This window comes from Meles meles, chromosome 15 (assembly GCF_922984935.1).
Source record: "Meles meles chromosome 15, mMelMel3.1 paternal haplotype, whole genome shotgun sequence".
Lineage (NCBI taxonomy): Eukaryota > Metazoa > Chordata > Mammalia > Carnivora > Mustelidae > Meles > Meles meles.
In genome coordinates this window covers 23,303,283-23,322,267 of record NC_060080.1, presented here as the reverse complement: position 1 = coordinate 23,322,267, position 18,985 = coordinate 23,303,283, and the positions used below count along the sequence as shown (strand labels likewise).

The 18,985-nt window shown below is 46.2% G+C and overlaps 1 protein-coding gene across 1 annotated transcript in view; it reads left to right on the top strand.

Annotated features, from left to right (window-relative positions):
* ALK (ALK receptor tyrosine kinase) overlaps positions 1-18,985 on the top strand; it is a 680,782-nt gene that overhangs the window by 571,384 nt on the left and 90,413 nt on the right. The window contains exon 9 of the mRNA XM_045978692.1: positions 15,948-16,117. Within this exon, the coding sequence (XP_045834648.1) occupies positions 15,948-16,117 (170 nt within the window). The remainder of the gene's footprint in view (positions 1-15,947; positions 16,118-18,985) is intronic.

Here is an 18,985-nt window from a genome sequence, read left to right as displayed (position 1 = left end):
GGACAGAACAAGGCCTGGGGAGAGAAAAAGTAGGCTTCCCTCATTCACTTTCCCTCTCCAAAGCGTGGAAGCAACTTTACTTCTCCAAAGCGTGGAAGCAACTTTCCTTCTCCGAGCTGCAGGAATGAAAAGGGCCCAGGAAGTGGGATGGGACCCACTAGACGGGTGGTGACACCCACGGGCAGGGGAGTTCCCAGCTGCTGGTTTTCTGACCTTGCCGGAGCCACAGGCACCTCGGCCCTGCCCCCACAAACACGTGCATGCTCACGGACATAGCCCCTGAGATCCTGGAACACACCTGGGGCCTTTCTGTCCCTGATGTCAGCCCTGTGGTGATAATGGGGTCAGCTTCCATTGAGGTCTGGGTCTACTGAGATGAGGACAGAAGGCCACCAGCAGGCCTCCTCAGGTCGGCTGGGGACCTGGCCTGCAGGGAGCTCTCCATTCGGTGTCATTGAAACCAGTAAATGTGGTCCAGAGGGACGTGGGAGAGCAGCCTGGCCTCTGAACTTGCCCTCCAGCATCGGTTAAGCCTGGCACAAAGCCCCACTGAGAAGGGCCTCCTAGGGTAGTTAAGGTCCCGAAGGCTGGCGGCCAGGGAGTTTTTCAGCAAATTGCTCTCTGGTTGACTTGGTGAGACTTTTCAGGTGGCAGACATCATTCCTGGACACAGGGCCTCTATCCAAAGTAAGTGACCCATGCCTGGTGTCCTTTGGGTTTATGTAAGCTGACCCCACTCTCTCCTCGGGGGGCAGACAAATCAGACTTTCAGACAAGATGCAGAGAAGTGCTTTTCTGACTGTTTTAAGCGTTTATTAAACTCGGTGGCAGAATCCTCCGTGGAAAGGCAAAAGACAAGGATGAGCAATCATAATTATTATAGGATGGCTTGAGGTAGAGGAGAAAACAGAAGGAGAAGACTCTTCCTTCAGCAGCCCCCGCTGATCTCTCGACAAGGGCATTCTGCTCGGCTGGCTTTACGGAGCCGGTCTGGGTGCGGGTGCACGCGGGGCTGCCCAGGGTGGGAGCGGGCCTTCTCAGCCTGGCAGGAGAGGATATACCCAGAGATGTCGAGCCAGGAAATGCAAAAACAAGAGCAAACCCAAACCTTTCAGTCCAACCCTCATGCTCTTTCTGTCACATTGCCCTGCCCCCGGGGCTGTAGTGGTGTTGCGGGGGTCACCTCCACCTGCGGGGCGCTGGCTGCCTTGGGCCTTACTCAGAGCCCCTGCCCACCTCCAACAGACTCCTCATCTTTGGAGACAGGAGGGAGACACCACCCGCTTTGTAGCAATCCAGTAAGCCACTTAGCCTCTCCCCAGGCCGAGACCAGTCGCAGGGCCCAGTTCCTGAGTGACCGACAGGACATTGTTACTCACCGAGAGGACCTGGAAGGATGTGTGCCTTGTGGGGGTCTTATTCTTCTCCCCGCGTGGCCTCATTTGTTTTAGCAAATCAGGAAGGACAAACTATTCCAAGAGGCCTCATGGTCTTGACCCTGAATGAGGTTGTCATTTCCTGCATCCATTCCCCTGTCTATAGAACATGTGCCCATCTGGGGAGAAGGAGAGCTTCTCCTCTCTCTCTTCATTCATCCTGTGTCCAGACCGACTGCTGACCAGCGAAAGGGCAAGCAGGTCCTTACCAGGCTCCACCTGGGACCAGACCTTGCCCTTGTGTGGCCAGGCAGTGCTGCACAGACGCCTTAGGGTGGCTATAGAAATCCTCTTTGTAAATAGGGACCAGAGCCACTCTGAGGGCATTCCAGGATGACATCATCCCTAGCTCCCCACACACAAGCCCAAGCTCCTTGGGGCAGGTATGTGGGGACCGGAATCCAACCCCATCTCACCAAATGCTGTGATATCCACTGCAGTGACAGAATGCTCATGGGGAAGGCCAGCTCACTGGCGGACAGCTCCAGACCTTGGTGCTTGCAGGATCGTCTGCGGGTTGTTTTCCACTCTCTGTTCTCTGCCCCAGTCCCCTTGCTGATGGGAACCTTTGGGGAACCGGGGCAGGACTCATAACGTGTTAGCTCTGTAATATCCAGTTGGGCTGCCCCCTGGATATTCTCTGTCTAGGGAGACATAATGACAGGCACAGTCACAGTGCCCCTCGGGCTCCCTCCTGCCCTATGGCTGAACACACCATATCACGCATGTGCAAAGGAAGGCAGCTGGTCACGCAGGGCCAGGACAAAAGGAGCATCACCAAGGCAGTATAGTGTAGTGGGGAGAGCAGCTCCTTGGGGCCGCTTAGACCTCGGTGGGATCCTGCCCCTTCGTAGTGGGGGGATCTTGTGGAGATTACCCTCCTCTTCTCAGCTTCAGGATCCTCTTCAGGTCTGTCCAGAGAAACTCATAGATGGGAGTCGAAAGTGCCCAACATAGTGGATGCTTAATAAATGGTGCATGTGGTTTCTGCTTGTCTACTGCTGCTGTTCCTATCATTACCCGACTTTGTGGTGAGTCCAAGATCAGAGAGAGGCTTGGCGGCTGCCCTCTCTGAGGGTCCTGAGTCTGGAGAATTTGACTCTGCCCTGCCCTGGATGACCTGGCCATGGAGGGGAAAGGGGATGTTACCCAGCTCAGTGACTGGGGTCCAGGGAAGCTAATGCTCTCCCAGAGACAGACGGACTCCTCACCCCTTCCATCCTCCCACTGCTCCTCTCCCCCTAACCAAGAGCAGGGGGAGAAGCCTCTTCCAATCTAGTGAAAGTTCCTTTTCTCCACTTTCTCCACGGCCTACCCCCACCCCCACTTCCACCCTGGCAAGAGACACCTAGAGATGATAGTGTCCCTCTTTCACAAATGAGGAGGGAGCCCGCAATCATGCACGGCCGGCCAGCAGTGTGGCCGCAGGTCCTTAAGACATAGAAGCATCTCCACTTCCCCCTGGGGGGCCCCTGGGAAAGGGACAGCTGCAGTATGTAATGAGACGGCCTGAGAGAGGAGAGGAGGCACGGAGGGAGTCTAGCAAAATGACTGGGAGCAGAACATCACATGCCTGACTTTTAACATCTCTTTTTATAACTTGAGAATGAATGCCAGTTCTCTATCTTATTCTCTAGCTTTGCCTGTTTGTTTGGATTCAAAAACATGACTCACTACTTAATATGGAATGGCTAGGACTTCAGGAAGATACACCCTGTTTATCTTGTGGTTTTGGGGTCCAGGAAGACCTGGGAGTCATATGTCCCCCAGTTTAAGAAACACCAAGGAAGATCTCCAACCCCACTGCCTTTGTCTGAAGCCCAAAGACCTCCTCACCTTGCGTAACCTCACTCCACCCCCTGCTGTCAGCGTTAAGCCCATATGGGGCACCTTGAAGAGCATCTGCCCTGCCCTTGTCACCCCTAAAGTCTGCCTCAACAACGCCTGGCCCCCACCCACTACCCCATGAGTCACCCTGACTCTGACTTTGTGTCTGAAACTCTAAGAGGACCTTGGTTCCGTCAGCCACTCGCACCCTCTATGATGAAGATACTATTCCTGGAGCCTTAAGCTGGGGTGTAAGCATGGGCCACTTTGCATCAGAGAGGAAGTGGGTAGAGGTTGGAAGTGGTTCCCAGAAGCATTTTCCAAAAGGCTTTCCCACAGACCCACTGGAAACCTAAGAGATTTGAACCCCGGTGTCAGTCTCTAATGTTGGTCCCATATACCTGTAATAACATTACACCCATAATCCTGTTAAGAATCCTCTATAGGGGCCTCTGGGTGGCTCAGTGGGTTAAAACCTCTGCCTTCGGCTCAGGTCATGATCTCAGGGTCCTGGGATCGAGCCCCACATCGGGCTCTCCACTCAGCAGGGAGCCTGCTTCCTCCTCCTCTCTCTGCCTGCCTCTCTGCCTACTTGTGATCTCTGTCTGTCAAATAAAGAAATAAATCTTAAAAAAAAAAAAAGGATAGTATTTAAAAAAAAATCCTCTATAATGTCAAAGACCACAGAGCCTGCCCACCTCCATAGTCACCCAGTGAGGTGAATGGAACCTTCCTCATTCTACAGAGGAAGAGCCTCGGAGGGCTAAGGGACACCCCCCAAGGTCACAGGCTAAGGCGTGCCGAAACCAGGACTCAAATACTAATCTCCTCACTTCAAAGGCTCCCCCCAAGGTAGTCAGGAGGTGGCCCCCTCAGCATGCAGAGGGTAGGCAGCTGTAGGGACAGGATTAGAGCTGTAGCTTGGAACTTGGCTGGGTTGGCTGGGCACGCAGATGCCTGGCAGGAGGGAAGGAGGAAGGGCACAGAGGTCTCTCAGTCAGGCAGTAAACCAGCAAGTACTCATTTCAAACCCACCATGTGGCCAGCCATGCTGGAGATAGACCGTGAGAATCTGGGATCTCTTTGGGGTGCTTATTCGGCAGAAAAGTTAAAAATACTCTCAGTCTGACAAGTCCTGGTCTCCGTGTAACTTAGGGATCCCTCAGCTGCCTCACATTAAAAGGCAAGCCAAAATTCTTAACTAGAGCCCTCAAACACCCTAACTCTTTGCCCTCCTGGGAAAACAAAACCTTCTTTAGTCTGGATCTGAGGAAAGGGTGCTTCCTCACTGGTAAGTCAACTGAGAATGTCAGTTGTTTTATCACATCACCAAAACGGACTTGGGAGGAATCATTGCCCCCATTCACTGACAGAGACCATGGGGCCCAGAGAAGTTAAGTGACTGGCCCCGGGTCACCCTGCTAGTAAGAGGCAGAGTCAGGATGTAAACCAACATCGGTCTCCTCCAAAGCCAGATCTGCAAACACCTGAAGGTCACTGGACTTCGGTCACGTGTTTGCATCCCAGTTCGGCCCATTATAATTCACGTGACCTCAAGCAAGTCACTCCTCGCTAACTAGGGATAAAAATACCTGTTTCACTTGCTGCAGAGATCAAATGAGACTGTGAAAACTCTCTGTCATCCCTACAGTGTTTTATGGATGGAAACAATTACTATTATCTCCTCTTACTTTGCACAGGCAGGCAGAAGTCAGTCCACCATGAATTCAGACATTATCTGTGGTCTCATTTCTCTTCTCAGTCAATAGCCACATGTGGGGAGATTGGAAGCATGACTTTGCTCAGTGCCTAGGACTAGCATCAGAAGGATATGCCCCTTAATCAGTCACTAACTAATTAATTGCACAGCCTAACACTGGTCCGGGATAGGAGCTAACAAAGAGACTCCTCCTTGATTCTCAAGGATCCAATAAACATGGCCTTTTTGAGATCTCTGAGCCAAAATAATTCTCCCCTCAGTAGGCAGAGCTAGGAAGCTGCTGGCACCTAGCATTCTGCCATCCCTTACTATGATGCAGTTGACTCTGCCAGGACACATGCTAATGGCCCAAAGGAATCGACAGCAATTGTAACTGCAGTCGGACATAATTAATTTAATACCTTTGAGCCACTCAAAATTAATACCTCTCTATTACATGATGAAACTGAGGCCTAAGGAGAATTACTGTCGAGGCTCATGGGTGTAGATAAAATCCTCCTGAGCACTCGGCAGAGATCTGGATCCTGTTCGGAATCCACCTGCCAATCGTGGACCCTTGTAGCTCTTACTGGCCATCCTTATGACATGTTCAAAAGGCGGGTCACCCTGTTGAAAGCACAGGGTCTCTCCAACCGCCAGAGTAAATACTCCCCAAGGGGCCCTGGGTCCCTTCAGACACTCATGTCCATTAATTCTGTAGGACTTTCATTGCACAGACTGGATCCCGTTCCCCAGCTAGAGGATTATAGAGCGATTTCACTGCCTCGACCCCATCACACACAGAGAGACGGAGGTACAGAGAAAACTGTTAGCTCAAGATCATACCATCACAGTGTAACTCAAAAGAAAATATCACCCTTTTCTTCCTGAAGATGGGAGAGATAACTCTCTGGGGAGACTGGAAGATAGAACACTGAACTGAAATTTTTAAACACAGCAATCTTCAGGCTGTCCCTTTCGATTTTATTTTATGAGCTGTTTGTCTCTAACGTGGTGTTCCCTGCCCACCCTTCCCGATGCAGGAAGAGGGAACTAACATTGATTGAATGTATTTGGTAGCTGGGCACTGGGCTCTTTAATGATCTTATTAAAAGTTCCCCAGCGACTCTCTGAGCAGAATATGATTGGCCCCATTTTATAGATGAAGACTGAGGCACTGATTATGCCACAAAGACAGAACAAGTCTTTGATTTCATAGCTCATGCTCTGTCCAAAGCTCTCATTCCCCAGAAACAACCACCTTCTCCGGTCTTCCCACATCTTCGTGGGAAGATGCAGGCAAGAGAAACTTACCCTCCCCTAAAGGGGTGAAAAGAAAGCACTCTCTTTCCCCCACTTTCAAATGACGTCAGGGCCCTCCTTACTGCTTTTTTAAATATTGTGTTTATTGTTTTTTCTGATACAGAAGTGTTCTATGTTCATTGCAGAACATTAGGAAAATACAGGAAAGCATGAAGAAAATTGAAATTGCCCACAGTCTTACCCCGCAATGGTAACCCCACTTACCACATTGGTACATTTCCTTCATGACACACGGATGTCAATTTGAGCAGAGTGAAAAGGGTTTATACAAATTTGGCATCGTGCCATATGGGTATTTTATGTCTCCTTTATTTACTATTATATTTTCCTATATCAGTATTATTCTTCATAAACATGCTTTTAATAGCTGCGTATACCACATTTATTTTATTGTTTTTGTTCAGGTTATCAAAAAGTAAGAGATGTTCATTGTAAAAAATTTAGGAGACCAAAGAAGGAAAAAAATATATACTGATAACTCCATAACCTCACCAGCCAGGGATCCCACAGTTATTATTTTTGTATATACCCTTCATGTTTTCTTGCTGTGTTTTCACAAACAGGGCTTGCTTGTAGGTTTCCCTGGCTGCCTGTTTCTGGCTTCGAAGTGATGCCTCAGAAAGCAGGAGACATGGGGTGCTGTTTTCAGAAAGGATCTCAATCTTTTAAGTCCCCTACATGGCCAGGAATTCAGCATTTCTTAAGCCTCTGTAATTGCAAGTATTTGCCAGCATATTTTATTTGCTTGTTATCAAAAGTCTGCATCTGGTCCGCTTCTTGCTGTGCTGGGTTGATTTTTTCATTGGGCTATTTATAGCTAGAGAGTCGGTATTTATTTTTTTTTCCAGGTGAATTAGGAGATGGCATACAAAAACACTGGGTCGGGCGCCTGGGTGGCTCAGTGGGTTGGGCCGCTGCCTTCGGCTCGGGTCATGATCTCAGGGTCCTGGGATCGAGTCCCGCATCGGGCTCTCTGCTCGGCAGGGAGCCTGCTTCCTCCTCTCTCTCTCTGCTTGCCTCTCTGCCTACTTGTGATCTCTCTCTGCCAAATAAATGTAAAAAAAAAAAAAAAAAAAAAAAAAAACACTGGGTCTTACAGTGAGTCAATACTCTCAGTTAAGGTTAATAAGAGACCACGTGGAAACCAAGGAACCCAGAATCACAGCCCCGTGGCAGTGTAGGTGGGGAAGCAGACTTAACCTCCATGCAGAGCTTGGATGTCCCTGACAATAACTCCGATCTTGGTTGCCCAGTCACTGCTGGATGGAACCCTAGGCTGGGGAACATCGGGAGAACACATACCACCACCCCAAGCAAGCTCATCTTTGAGCATCTCTCTCTTTGTTAAAAACATTTCCTTCTGTTGCAGTGAAATGCACATAGGAGCATGCATCCCGGCTTTGCCTCTCCTGCAGGAAGTCACGCAGCCCTTCAGAAAGAGGAACAAAGGTCACTCCTTCCCCCTCATGGCATGGCCTATATTTGGGGGTGCTGCCCACAGAATGGACATTATTTGATACCACAGAGTCTCTTTTGTCCAACCTCAGCCTAAATTCCACGCTGATATTTTTTTTTAATGGGTTCAAGAGATTGTTGTAAAGTTACCACGAGGTATGCATAGCAAACACGAGGCATATTCTCGACATAAAATTGCAGTAATTACCTCTGGAGGAAGAAAGGGCCATGAGAGAAATAATAGCATTAGGCCTAGCCACAATGCTGCTCTTGCCTTACGTACAGAAACTTTAATTAATAAAATGACAAACACTGGTAGCACATAATTGGAAAGTCTATCAGGACCCACTGAGGTGGGGGGAGTGGGGAAGGCCCTTGTGAAAGGGTCTGCTAGAGCCAGAAAATATAATTGCTGGTGACGTGTTTCTGGTGTTGTCTCTTCTCACTTGTCTCATTTGCTGTCTGCATATCAAAGAGTTTATTAGTCAAAAGCTCTCGTTTATAACCTATATCTACTAGGATGTGTCTAGAAGGATCAACATTTTTATTGTTACAGCCTCCAACAAGTGGTATTTCTCACAAACATTATTTAGAATTTTTAGAAGATGTCTCATATTTGTGTGAATACGTTTGTCAGATATATATGTGTGTGTGTATGGAAACACATGTGTGTGTATGGAAACATATGTGTGTGTGTGGAAACGCACATGTGTGTTTCTATACACACACATATGACAACTCATTGTCTGGCAGAGACAAAGGTTGCAAATGGTTTTAAAACCCTCTACCTCCCTAATTCCTCTGTTACAAAGGTATTTGTGAGCTATGATCTTGTTAAAATATGAATTCTGGCTTGGCAGGCCTCAGGGTGGGACTTGAGACCCTACATTTCTACTGAACTCCCAGGTCATGCCAATATTGCTGGTTTATAGACCACACCTGGAGAAAGAAGGATCTGGAAAACCTTCACAATACCCCTCCCAAAGATTTAAGTATCATCAAAACATATTACACGTACGTAGCCCTATCGATATGGTAGAAACAGTACATAGACCATAGCATGGAATCCAAGTCTGCAGCACATGGGCTCAGCGACCACAGGTGACTTCACCTACCTAGGCTTCAGATACCACACCTGAAAAATGGGCTTGATCATACCCACAGGAAGGAAGGTGGTGAGTAGAAAATGAGACAGCTTATGTACCAGTGCCTAGTGCAGCCCTCTGGTATTCAATAAACAGTCAGTTAACAAATTATCCTATAGGACCTCAGATAGAAACTGGTCTTAGTAAGATCAAATTCCAGCAGTGTTTTCTGCCCACTCTGAGCACCTGATCCTTAACTGTCAGTATCAAGCGAGGTCTACCTGGCATATAATGGTATCAGAGGGTACCATTACCACATATAATGGTATCAGAGGGGTTCTTTTATCTGGGACTGTATTTATAAGGAAAATGGAAGTCTTGGAGAGGGCCTTGAGCCTACAGTCTGCCCTAGAAACCACAAAGAGTCACTCTACACACTTAGATACAAATAATGAATTAGGGATATTCAGAAAGAATTGGCATGAGTACTTGAGATCTTCTAATAAAGAAATTGGTAAGAACCTGGCCCTGAAGGTCCAAGAAGATGGTTCTGGTCCCGTTTGCATCCCTAGGTCATCCCTGCTCACCCTCGGTCTTGGCCCAGGGATGACATGGCAGCCACATGAAGGACTTCTGCTGGGGTCTGTGTCCTCCCCCTTGCAGGAAAGATGCTCTTTGTACACCTTGGTGATGGTGGGCATGTGTAAGCCATTTTTTAGTGATTAAGAATTACCTCCTGCTTGAAGTCCAAGATAAGAATGGACACCTCACCGAAAAGACCAGGCTACTTCCGGCCTTAAGTAGACCCATGTCCCCAGGGGTCTCCACCTAGGATGTGCTTTAGAACAACCTGGAGAGATCTGAAAACTGCTGATGCCCAGGACCTACCCAAGGCCAAGGAAATCAGAATCTCTGGGGTGGGAACTCAGACACTAGCAGTTGGGTAAACTCCCCAGGTGATTCTAATTTGCAGCCCATATTGAAAGCCACTGGTATCACCATTTCATTCACCACAGGTGGGCTCTACTTCCACATTCTTTATCTCACTCAGTCTTCACAACCACCTTTTAAGGCGGGCAGGAAAGGTATGGCTATTATTATAAGAAAATAGAGACTCAGAGGGGCTAAGTGGTTGGCTTAAAACCACACAACTGAGTTACTTTGATATTGGGGCACAAACCCCAGGTTATCCCATCATCAACAGGCAAGGAAACAAGATAGTCTGATAAGCCACCCAAGAATGAATTCCATGTGGAGGGTTATTGCTTCCAGGGAATACTGGGAAGGAAGTGGGATGAGTCCTAGGAGCACAGGGGCAAGGGCCCAGAGGCTGCTTCTCTGCAGATTCTGATGCACTGAGTCCAGGATCAGACCAGAGATGCTGCATCTCCCACAAGCTCCAGGTAACACCCGTGACATCATCCTGAACATCACACTCTGAGCAGAAAAGCAGTGACTGACTTTTACAGGTAAATCTGGAATGACTAGGGATAACTACAGGTGAGAAGTAGGCCAAGTGAGAGACCAGAGGTTCTAGAATGCTTACATCTGAGGAAGAATAGTATCACCTAGATACAACGCCTTACTACACACTCAGTGGGTGAAAAAAAAGTGAATGGCAGAAAGACGTACCTTGCTAGTGCTTCACTGGCTGCCAGTTTGTGATCTCATTCTAAACCTTTTGCATCTGTTTCTAAGAAATAGACTTTGCTAAAACTTAGACAGTGCACGCCTTGACTTGAATTGTAGCTGTAGATATGTGTTTTCTGCTATAAACTTAGGTGGTGATATTGTAAGATGAAAGGAAAGCCAAATTTTTAATTCTCCTATTTATCCATAGTTCTGAACAGTTGGATCAAGTGGTCATCTTGACCAAAGTTCTGTCATGTCAAGTGCCTTGACTTGACTGCCTTTTTTTTTTAAATATTTATTTATTTGTTTGAGAGAGAAAGTGCAGGGAGAGGGGTAGAGGAAGAGGGAGACAAGCAGACTCCCCACTGAGCGGGTAGCCCAACTCAGGGCTTGGTCCCAGGACCCTGAGATCACAACCTGAGCTGAAATCAAGAGTCAGACGCTCAACATACTGAGCCACATAGGTGGCCTTTGACTTGACTATCAGATGTTTTATGTCTTCACTGTCAAGTGGCTTTATTTACTTCTCTTTTTGCTACATGCAGCATCATTGCAGTTACTCATTTAAATCCAGACTTCCTGGCTAGATGATAAGCTTCATGAAGACAGAGAAGATATATGTAATATGCAGTACAAAGTAGATATGTGTAAATATTTTTTGAATGATTGGATGATCATCTCAAGGACTGATGCCAAGAGGGATCTTGGTAGACCTCAGGAGCTAGGGATGCCATCCCTTGGCACCCAGTACTGTTCTCACTTCCCAGGCCTATTGGCCTAAAATATAGCACAGGAAGGTGGAGAAAGCTCAACAGTCAGCTAGCCAATGGCCCTACTGTCGATATGACAGGACTATAGCCCACTGACATGCTCAGACCACTAGCAGACTCTACTTCAGACTGAAAGTTTCCTAGCAATAGCTGAGACCTGGGCCATTTCAACCATAGCCAGTTAGCTGCAAGATGTGTGGATCCTCTTCCCTTCCCTAGAACCCAACCCCTAGAATGCAGGAAAGTGCTAAGGAACTTCACATGTGCCAAGCTGGTTTCTGTCCATGAGATGGGACATGGTAAAGACAGGAAGTCTTCCTCGAAGTGTATCCATCTTTACATATTCTGACATTGATCAGCTCCTACCATGTGCCCTCACTTGACAACGACTGTGAAGACAAGATAAGACAGTCCCTGCCTTGAAGGAACCTGTGGTCCGAGGAGGATGGAGGGAAGACAAGGCAGCTGAGCTATGTCCTATGATGATCCCAATAGCCTCAAGTGTCAGATTTCAGAAGAGGGGAAAGTCATTTCTGAAACAGATGGTAAGAAAAGTTTCCCTGAAAATTAGATAGATTGAATTTTTTTTTAAATGGCGAGACGGGTAGAAGATGTAGAGGAAATGGAAGGATCAAAAGCACAGAAGCAGAAAAATGCATGTCAGGAGCAGAGCTGGTATGTAGACTGATGTGAGGGAGACTAGGAACTAACATCTGTTGGGCCCCCATGTGTGGACTAGTGGGTGGAAACTACTCATCTGGTTGCTCCAAGGTAATACAGTTTTCTAGTCACTTCAAAACACAAAACACAGGCTTATGTAGAAACAAAGATGCCCCATCTGGTCAGAACTTCAAACTTGCTGTAAAGTTAGGGCTTCTTGGGGCACCTGGGTAGCTCAGTGAGTTAAGGGTCTGCCTTAGGCTCATGTCATGACCCCAGGGTCCTGGGATCAAGCCCTGCTTCGGGTTCCCCGCTCAGTGGGGATTCTGCTTCTCTCTCTCTCCCTCTGTCCCTCACCCCTTCTCTGCTCTTTCTCTCTCTCTTTCTCTCATAAATAAACAAGATTTTTTAAAAAATTAATTTAAAAAACTAAAAATAAAGTTAGGGCTTCTTTCTTTCCCTGCCAAGCTTGGCCCTATTGCAGAGGAGAAGACTGAGACTGGGGAGAGGGTCATTGATGTCACTCTCTCCTTCTCACTCAGCTCTCCTCCTCTTCAGTCTTCTGGCTTAATTGTGATACTTGAAGATCTTAAGGGCAGGGAAAGGAAAAGAGGCTAAGGGGAGCAAGAAAACTTACACAACCAGAACTGTTGTGGTGATCTGGCACTGGTATTCTCTGGATGTGACCAGTGTTTAGTGCTTACTGGTTTTCACAGGGGGCACTTTTGTGCTTTCTTGGGAGATTTACCTTTCTCCTCACACCCTCCACTATAGGTGGGAATCTTTCACCTTGACAAGGGCCTATGTATCATCCCCGGTGGTCACTTACTCTTTCCCCTGTCCTTTGTCATCTTGAGATGCCTGTAGCTTCTTTCTTCTGAGTTCTATTTACCCCTTCAAGGAGGCCCCTTGGAAAAGATCTAAAATGACCCACGTGGGCTCCTGTGGACATGGCTCACTCTAGTCTATGTGCGATGTTCACACGTGTCGTATACCGTCAAACCCTGGGAGTGCAGGCCATTCAGTGCTTCCACTTTGCCTCGGTTCTGCCACCAGAGCAGCCAAACAGCCCTTTGTTCATACTTCGGATTTTCCAGGTTGGAGTTAGACATATTCTGTTGAGCTCCCCAAATTGCAGGGAATTAATATCAGTCATCAATTGATGATATTAGGGGGTATCATTAAAACTGCGCTCTCGCTCTCTCTCTCTCTCTCTCTCTCTCTCTCTCTCGACTTGGGATGAAGAGGGAACCTTCTGTGCAGGAGGGTAAAGTGAGATGGAACTCGTGATATACAAAAGCACATTCTAAAAACCCTCTCCTCGTGGTCAACCACCAACTTTTTTAAAAATCCCAAGTACGGATGAGAGATTAAGAATTGTGTGACCTGTTTTCATCCACCCTCACAGAAGTCCTGCGTCATTGTGCTCTCAGAGGTCCCTTTGAAGTGTAGTATCTGTGGCCTCAGTGCTTCAGCCAAAATTCCTTTTCACCATTTTGTTACACTATTTGTCATCTTCTCATTAAATTGTCACTATAATCCTATAAGGTAGATAGACCTATTCTCATCTTGGAGAATACAGAACTCAGCTTCAAAAGAACCACAGTGACAAGAACAGTTTTTGAATCCAGATCTTTCTAACTCAAACTCTTAGACCATTCTAGGGTAGAGGATACATGTGGCTCAGTGTAAGTACTGAATACATATTCACTGAATGCCTAAAAAGCTTATTTTCTTAGATTATAGAGGAACACGAATGCCTTGATATTAATTGCTAGGGAGTGAGAAAGCACTGAAGAGTCACAGATGGCAGTGGTAAACAGGAAGACATGCTTGATACACACAAAAGAATTTAGAAGGGAGAAAGTAGAGGGAGAGGCACTTTGAGAGGCCATGGAGAGAGTTGAAAGAGTAAATGATAAAGGACATTGTGGATGCTACGTTGTCAGAGTAATAAGAATAGAAGCCAGGTTAAAAGAATTTAAAGAAAGAATGGGCAACAAGGAAATAAAAGCAGTTACATGCCAGTTATCCACAATGTTAACATCTGAATGGAGGCGCAGAAATAAGCTGCAAGTCAGAAGAGCTAGGAGGATCAAATAAAGGATATTTTTCTGGGACAGATGAAAGCTGATCTTATTTGTAGACAGAAGGGCCAGAAGGCAGAAAGAGTCTGAAGGTGCTGGAAGCAGGAACAAGGACTAGGAGGAGGTAAAAACAGGAGGGATTAAAATAGAAGAAAATGAAGGATACATCTTCTGCTAAGACAGGAAAAGAAGAAGGAAGGTGGATAAATAAACACCTACATGAAGAAGAAGGAGAAAGGGAAAAGGAGAAGGAAGAGGGGGAGGAAGAGGAGGGAGGGAGGGAAGGAAGAAAAAGAAAGGAAGGAAGAGAGGGAAGCAGAGGGGCTGAAGGAGATTTCACCTAATATAGTAAATCTTTATCAGTAAAGGAAGAATCAAAATAATAGTCAGGAGAGTTAGGGACCAAGAGGTAACAGCCTTAGCGTCTGAGGAAGAGTTTGAAACACCCACTGTGCTCTGTGTGTTCAGAAATCAACCATGGAAATCCACAGTGGAATGAGTAAGTACGAACAACAGTCCAGGGCAACGTTGTGATTTCACAGAAGTCCAAATCAGCAATATTCTGTGGCCAGGGAACAAAAGAAGAGAAAGGATATGGCAAGCAACATCCCAAACTGGGCACTGAAGGGCATGGGCTAAGGGCTGAGAGGGGTTAGTTGGCACTGGTAGGATTAAAATTTCTAGTCATGGCATCCAGACTGCACAAGGAAGCCAAGTGAGGTCAGAAAGAAAAACAATTAACAGATTTGTTAAATTATCCTGGGAGTGCTCATTGGTGACAAGTGTTTTTGCTACACTGGATTTGGGAATTGGGAAAGGTCTAAGGGAAGAGGTTATGGTTATAGACCAGGCTTACCTGCCTCAGATAAGTACAGCAGGACCTGGGCACCCAGTGCCAGGTGTGACCTTGTTAGTGAAGAGGTCATGTAAAACAAAGTGGAAAGTTCATGGTATGTGACCTTTTGATTAAATTATGAGGAAACTTTGAGCTCAGGGACTGGGAGGAAAAGGAATGGTGATTTACAGAAAAGCATGTCTTCAAACAACAAGAATCAAAGAAAAGAGGGCACCAAAGCTGATGAAAATGCTAGTTTTCCAGAGGACACATTTCACCTTCTATTCCACAATAGCCATTTTTTTGATTATAGGATCTGAACAGGAATACTTGGGGCAATTATATGCTTTAGTTGTCCTAAGTTTTAAATGTTGTTTACAGACTGTTTCTATCAAACACAAAGACTAGAGACCTTGTTTATTGTATATACTGATTCTGGGCATGACTGCCCTTAAAGTCTTTTAGAATTATCAGCTACAGTCCCTTTCGTATGTCTAGGGAACAATGCCATAGGAACCCTTAATAAAGCCGCAATGAAAACACATGATTGTAGCTTCCTTTTGTCAAAATGGATATCCTCATTCTGAAAGACAAGCATATGGAAGTACCTGATGTGAGATTTTTATCTCACCTTTGCCTACCAGTGCCCACAGGTAGCAAGTCATAGCATCTCCCAGTTAGCTAACACATGGTATGGTATCGTTCAAATAAGATTATTAGAGTCTGGGGAGGGGGGAATAAAAAATGTATGCTACCTAAAGCACTAAAGAAATTGAGTCATAAAATCACTCGTCCAAAGGTCACAAAGTGATTTGGGGCCACAGACAAGAATCTTTGGATCCCCTTTAAGAAGTTCATTTACTTTCCCCTGGATCTAAATATCAGCTCAGACACAGAATCCTGTGAAGTTTAGGATCAATCTGAAAAAATTCCAAAATTGTCCATTGTTGCCCTTGCCCAGCTCCTTGAACCTTCATGAAAGCCATCTTGGGAGACTGAGCAAAATCAGACAGCCACCAGCTTTCCTTACTGGGCACATCTTGGCTGAGTCTCCAATATCTTTGAGAATTCCAGGAGGGGGACCTGAGGCTTCCTTTTAATATCAACAGCTGTCCTCTGGCTCTTCTCTCCCTTACAGCTCCGAATGTCCTGGCTCATCCATGGAGTCTTGCAGGGAAATGTCTCCTTGGTGCTGGTGGAGAACAAAACTGGGAAGGAACAAAGCAGAATGGTCTGGCATGTTGCCACCAATGAAGGCTTGAGCCTGTGGCAATGGACGGTGCTGCCTCTTCTCGATGTGACTGACAGGTGAGCCTCCACCCATTTCTGTCACCCTCTTCCTCTATCAGCCAAAATACAGAAAGGGGTCATGTCTTCCCACCCCCCATCCCTTCTATCCAAGATGCACATCCATATGAACACATACATGGGCATACATACAAATATGTACACATACATACATACACACATACACACACACTTTTGCAGACTTGTAGGGAGCACTGAGTTTCTCTGTGGGATTTCCATGCTAATGAGCAGTCATCTCTTGCATCTCTGGCCTGGCCGGATTGGCTCCCTCCAGTGTCTGTAGCAGGAAGAAATAAAACTGAACAACTTATATTACTGCCAAATAATAATCAGGCTTTATAGGTATATCACATTTTCTCTTAATTAATGCATTTGCCTTACTTGCTTATTTGACACTTTATTTATCCCTTATGAACAACAGTCTTTGACATAGGTAATACAGACCTTATCATGTTCCCCATTCCTTTCACAAGATTCTCATCGAGAACTAAAGAGTTACCACACCAGCAAGTTGACCTCAGAATGAGGACTGGTGCTCAAGTCAGTCCAAGTCCAAGGCTTTGTGGAGTCAGGTCCCTGATGCAGGTAGATGAGAGAGATGACAAATTCTTCAGTAAACAGAGGAGGGCTTCTCCCAGAGGTCCTTGTTCCTATTTGAATTCTATCACTAGTGGCTTTGTGACCTTGAACCTCTGGTCTCAGTTTCCTCAACTTTAAACTGAGAGGGTTGGACTAGAAGATCATTGACTACTCCATGTGGCTCTGAAATAGAGCCATAACCACTGAGATCAGCTGCCACTTGTCTCCCCAGTATGGCATCAGTCTGCCACCTGCAGTCAGCCTGGGCCAGCAGAGCAGCTCACATGACTCCCTGATGCAGCATATTGAGTCCTCCTTGGCTGGTGCACCGAACTGGTCCAGACCAAGAAAGGCAGAGGGCAGATGGTGGGAGTTTTTTCTATAAAGGAGGCAGATATATGGCTCTGGAGGGGGAAGACCACCTTTAATAGGCTAAATGTCAAACCCAGCAATCCAGAGCAGTCTCTGCATTTAGACTTTTAAAACCCATTCAAATTGCCATTCTCGTGGATCCACCTTTGAAAAATGAAGACAAAGGGCTTAAGGCAAGACAAGGGTGATGCCAGTTGGCTTGCAGCTTTGTAAGTATAAAGTTGGGTCTCAAATTCTTCACCCAAACTTCACAGAGTCTGCTGTTTCCAAGAGCTCATAACATGAACTCTGCTGTCATGGGAAGAAGTGATTGTCCTCACTCTGAGCACCAGCTTCCCACTCCTTCAGATGTGTGTGGGTTAGAGATCAAAGCCTTTGGACATCCTGAGGCGCAGTGCTACCCCCAGGACAAATGGATTTAATTAAAGTGGAAGAAGGGGCAGTGTGGGCACTCCCTACCATAGACTGGTCTTTTGTCCTTCGGGATTGTGGGGTTGCATGAAGGGGACGGAGAACAGGAGGACAATGCCAGAGCCCTCCCTCCTGGGAGATGCTAAATTAATTCAGATGAATCAAAGGGCTTTTTTCCTCCTCACTCCAGTAAGTCCTCTCTCTTTCATAACCACTCCAGGGGATTTAGAGCAAGTAAGATGTTGACTCTGTTCACTCCCATCCCCTAGAGTTTCATTTGAAGGAGACTTTGTTCTCAGCCTCCGTCCTCCCCGTTAAAGGCTGTTTACCAGACTGACATTTCCAATATTGATACTGAGACCAAACTGTCCAGTGGGAATTCAGACAAAGGCCAGCATAGTTTGATGATGCCTTGTGACCTAATAAATGTGCAATTACAGAACACACGAGTGCCCCCACTCACTGGGACCCTGCACACCACTGACATGCTATGATGCGGGAAGCTACTCCCTCCACCCAGGGCTAGAGATGATACAGAATGTATCAAGACCCAGAGGAAAATGGAAGTACAGGAGAATGAGGCACGGCAGTTTTCAGTTGCTAAAATCACTTACCAGTAGATGTGATTAGCCCATAAAACTAAAACAGCACTGTGGTTGAAAGAGCATAGACGTCAGTATCAGATAGTCCCAAGTTTAAAACTGTCTCAGCCACTCACTAGTGGTGTGTCCCCAACCAATGACTGAACCTCTCTGGGCCTTGCTGCCCACATGTGTAAGGTAAGTATAGTAACAGTACAACTTCACAGTATTGTTATGAGACTAAATAAAACAACTGTTAAAAGCATCTATATATAGTAAGTATCAATGAATTTTATTTCCTACATCTTCCATCATCATCCCTCAGGTAGTCTGAGATAACTGATTGAAAAAAAGAGGACAAATCTTAATCACTGATCTTCCAAATTAAGCCATGTTCTATAAAACAGACATAATAAAATCTACCTCCGAAGCTTAGGAAAGTAAAGCAGTTGGTAAACTGTATGGCTTACAGTAGGTGCTCAGTCAGTGATAACACCAATGATAACTATAATACGACAAAAATAATATCTCCCCACCTAATGCCGCAGAATAGGCTGGGTTGGCCAATTTAGCAATAATAACTACCCATGCAACCCTAAGATAGGGGTGAGTCTTCTTCTGAATTTGCTACCATCAATGCTATGTAGACTTCTTATAAAGGGAAGTCACTGACGGAGGAAGAGCAAGAAACACATTCTTCCTTTTCCTCCCAGGGAGAGTGAGCTATAGCTGCCAGATTGCCAGAAAATGCAAATGGGAGGAGGGAGAGGTAGAAGGAAATATGTAAGAGAAAGAGAAGGAAAATGGATAAAAGACAAAGACTAACTCTTTCTCCCCACCCTGAGTAGCCATTAACACCTTGTAAGGAAGCATGCTTCCATAAGCAGGTCCTGGTTTTAGCTGTTCAGCACCGAAGTCCTGGACA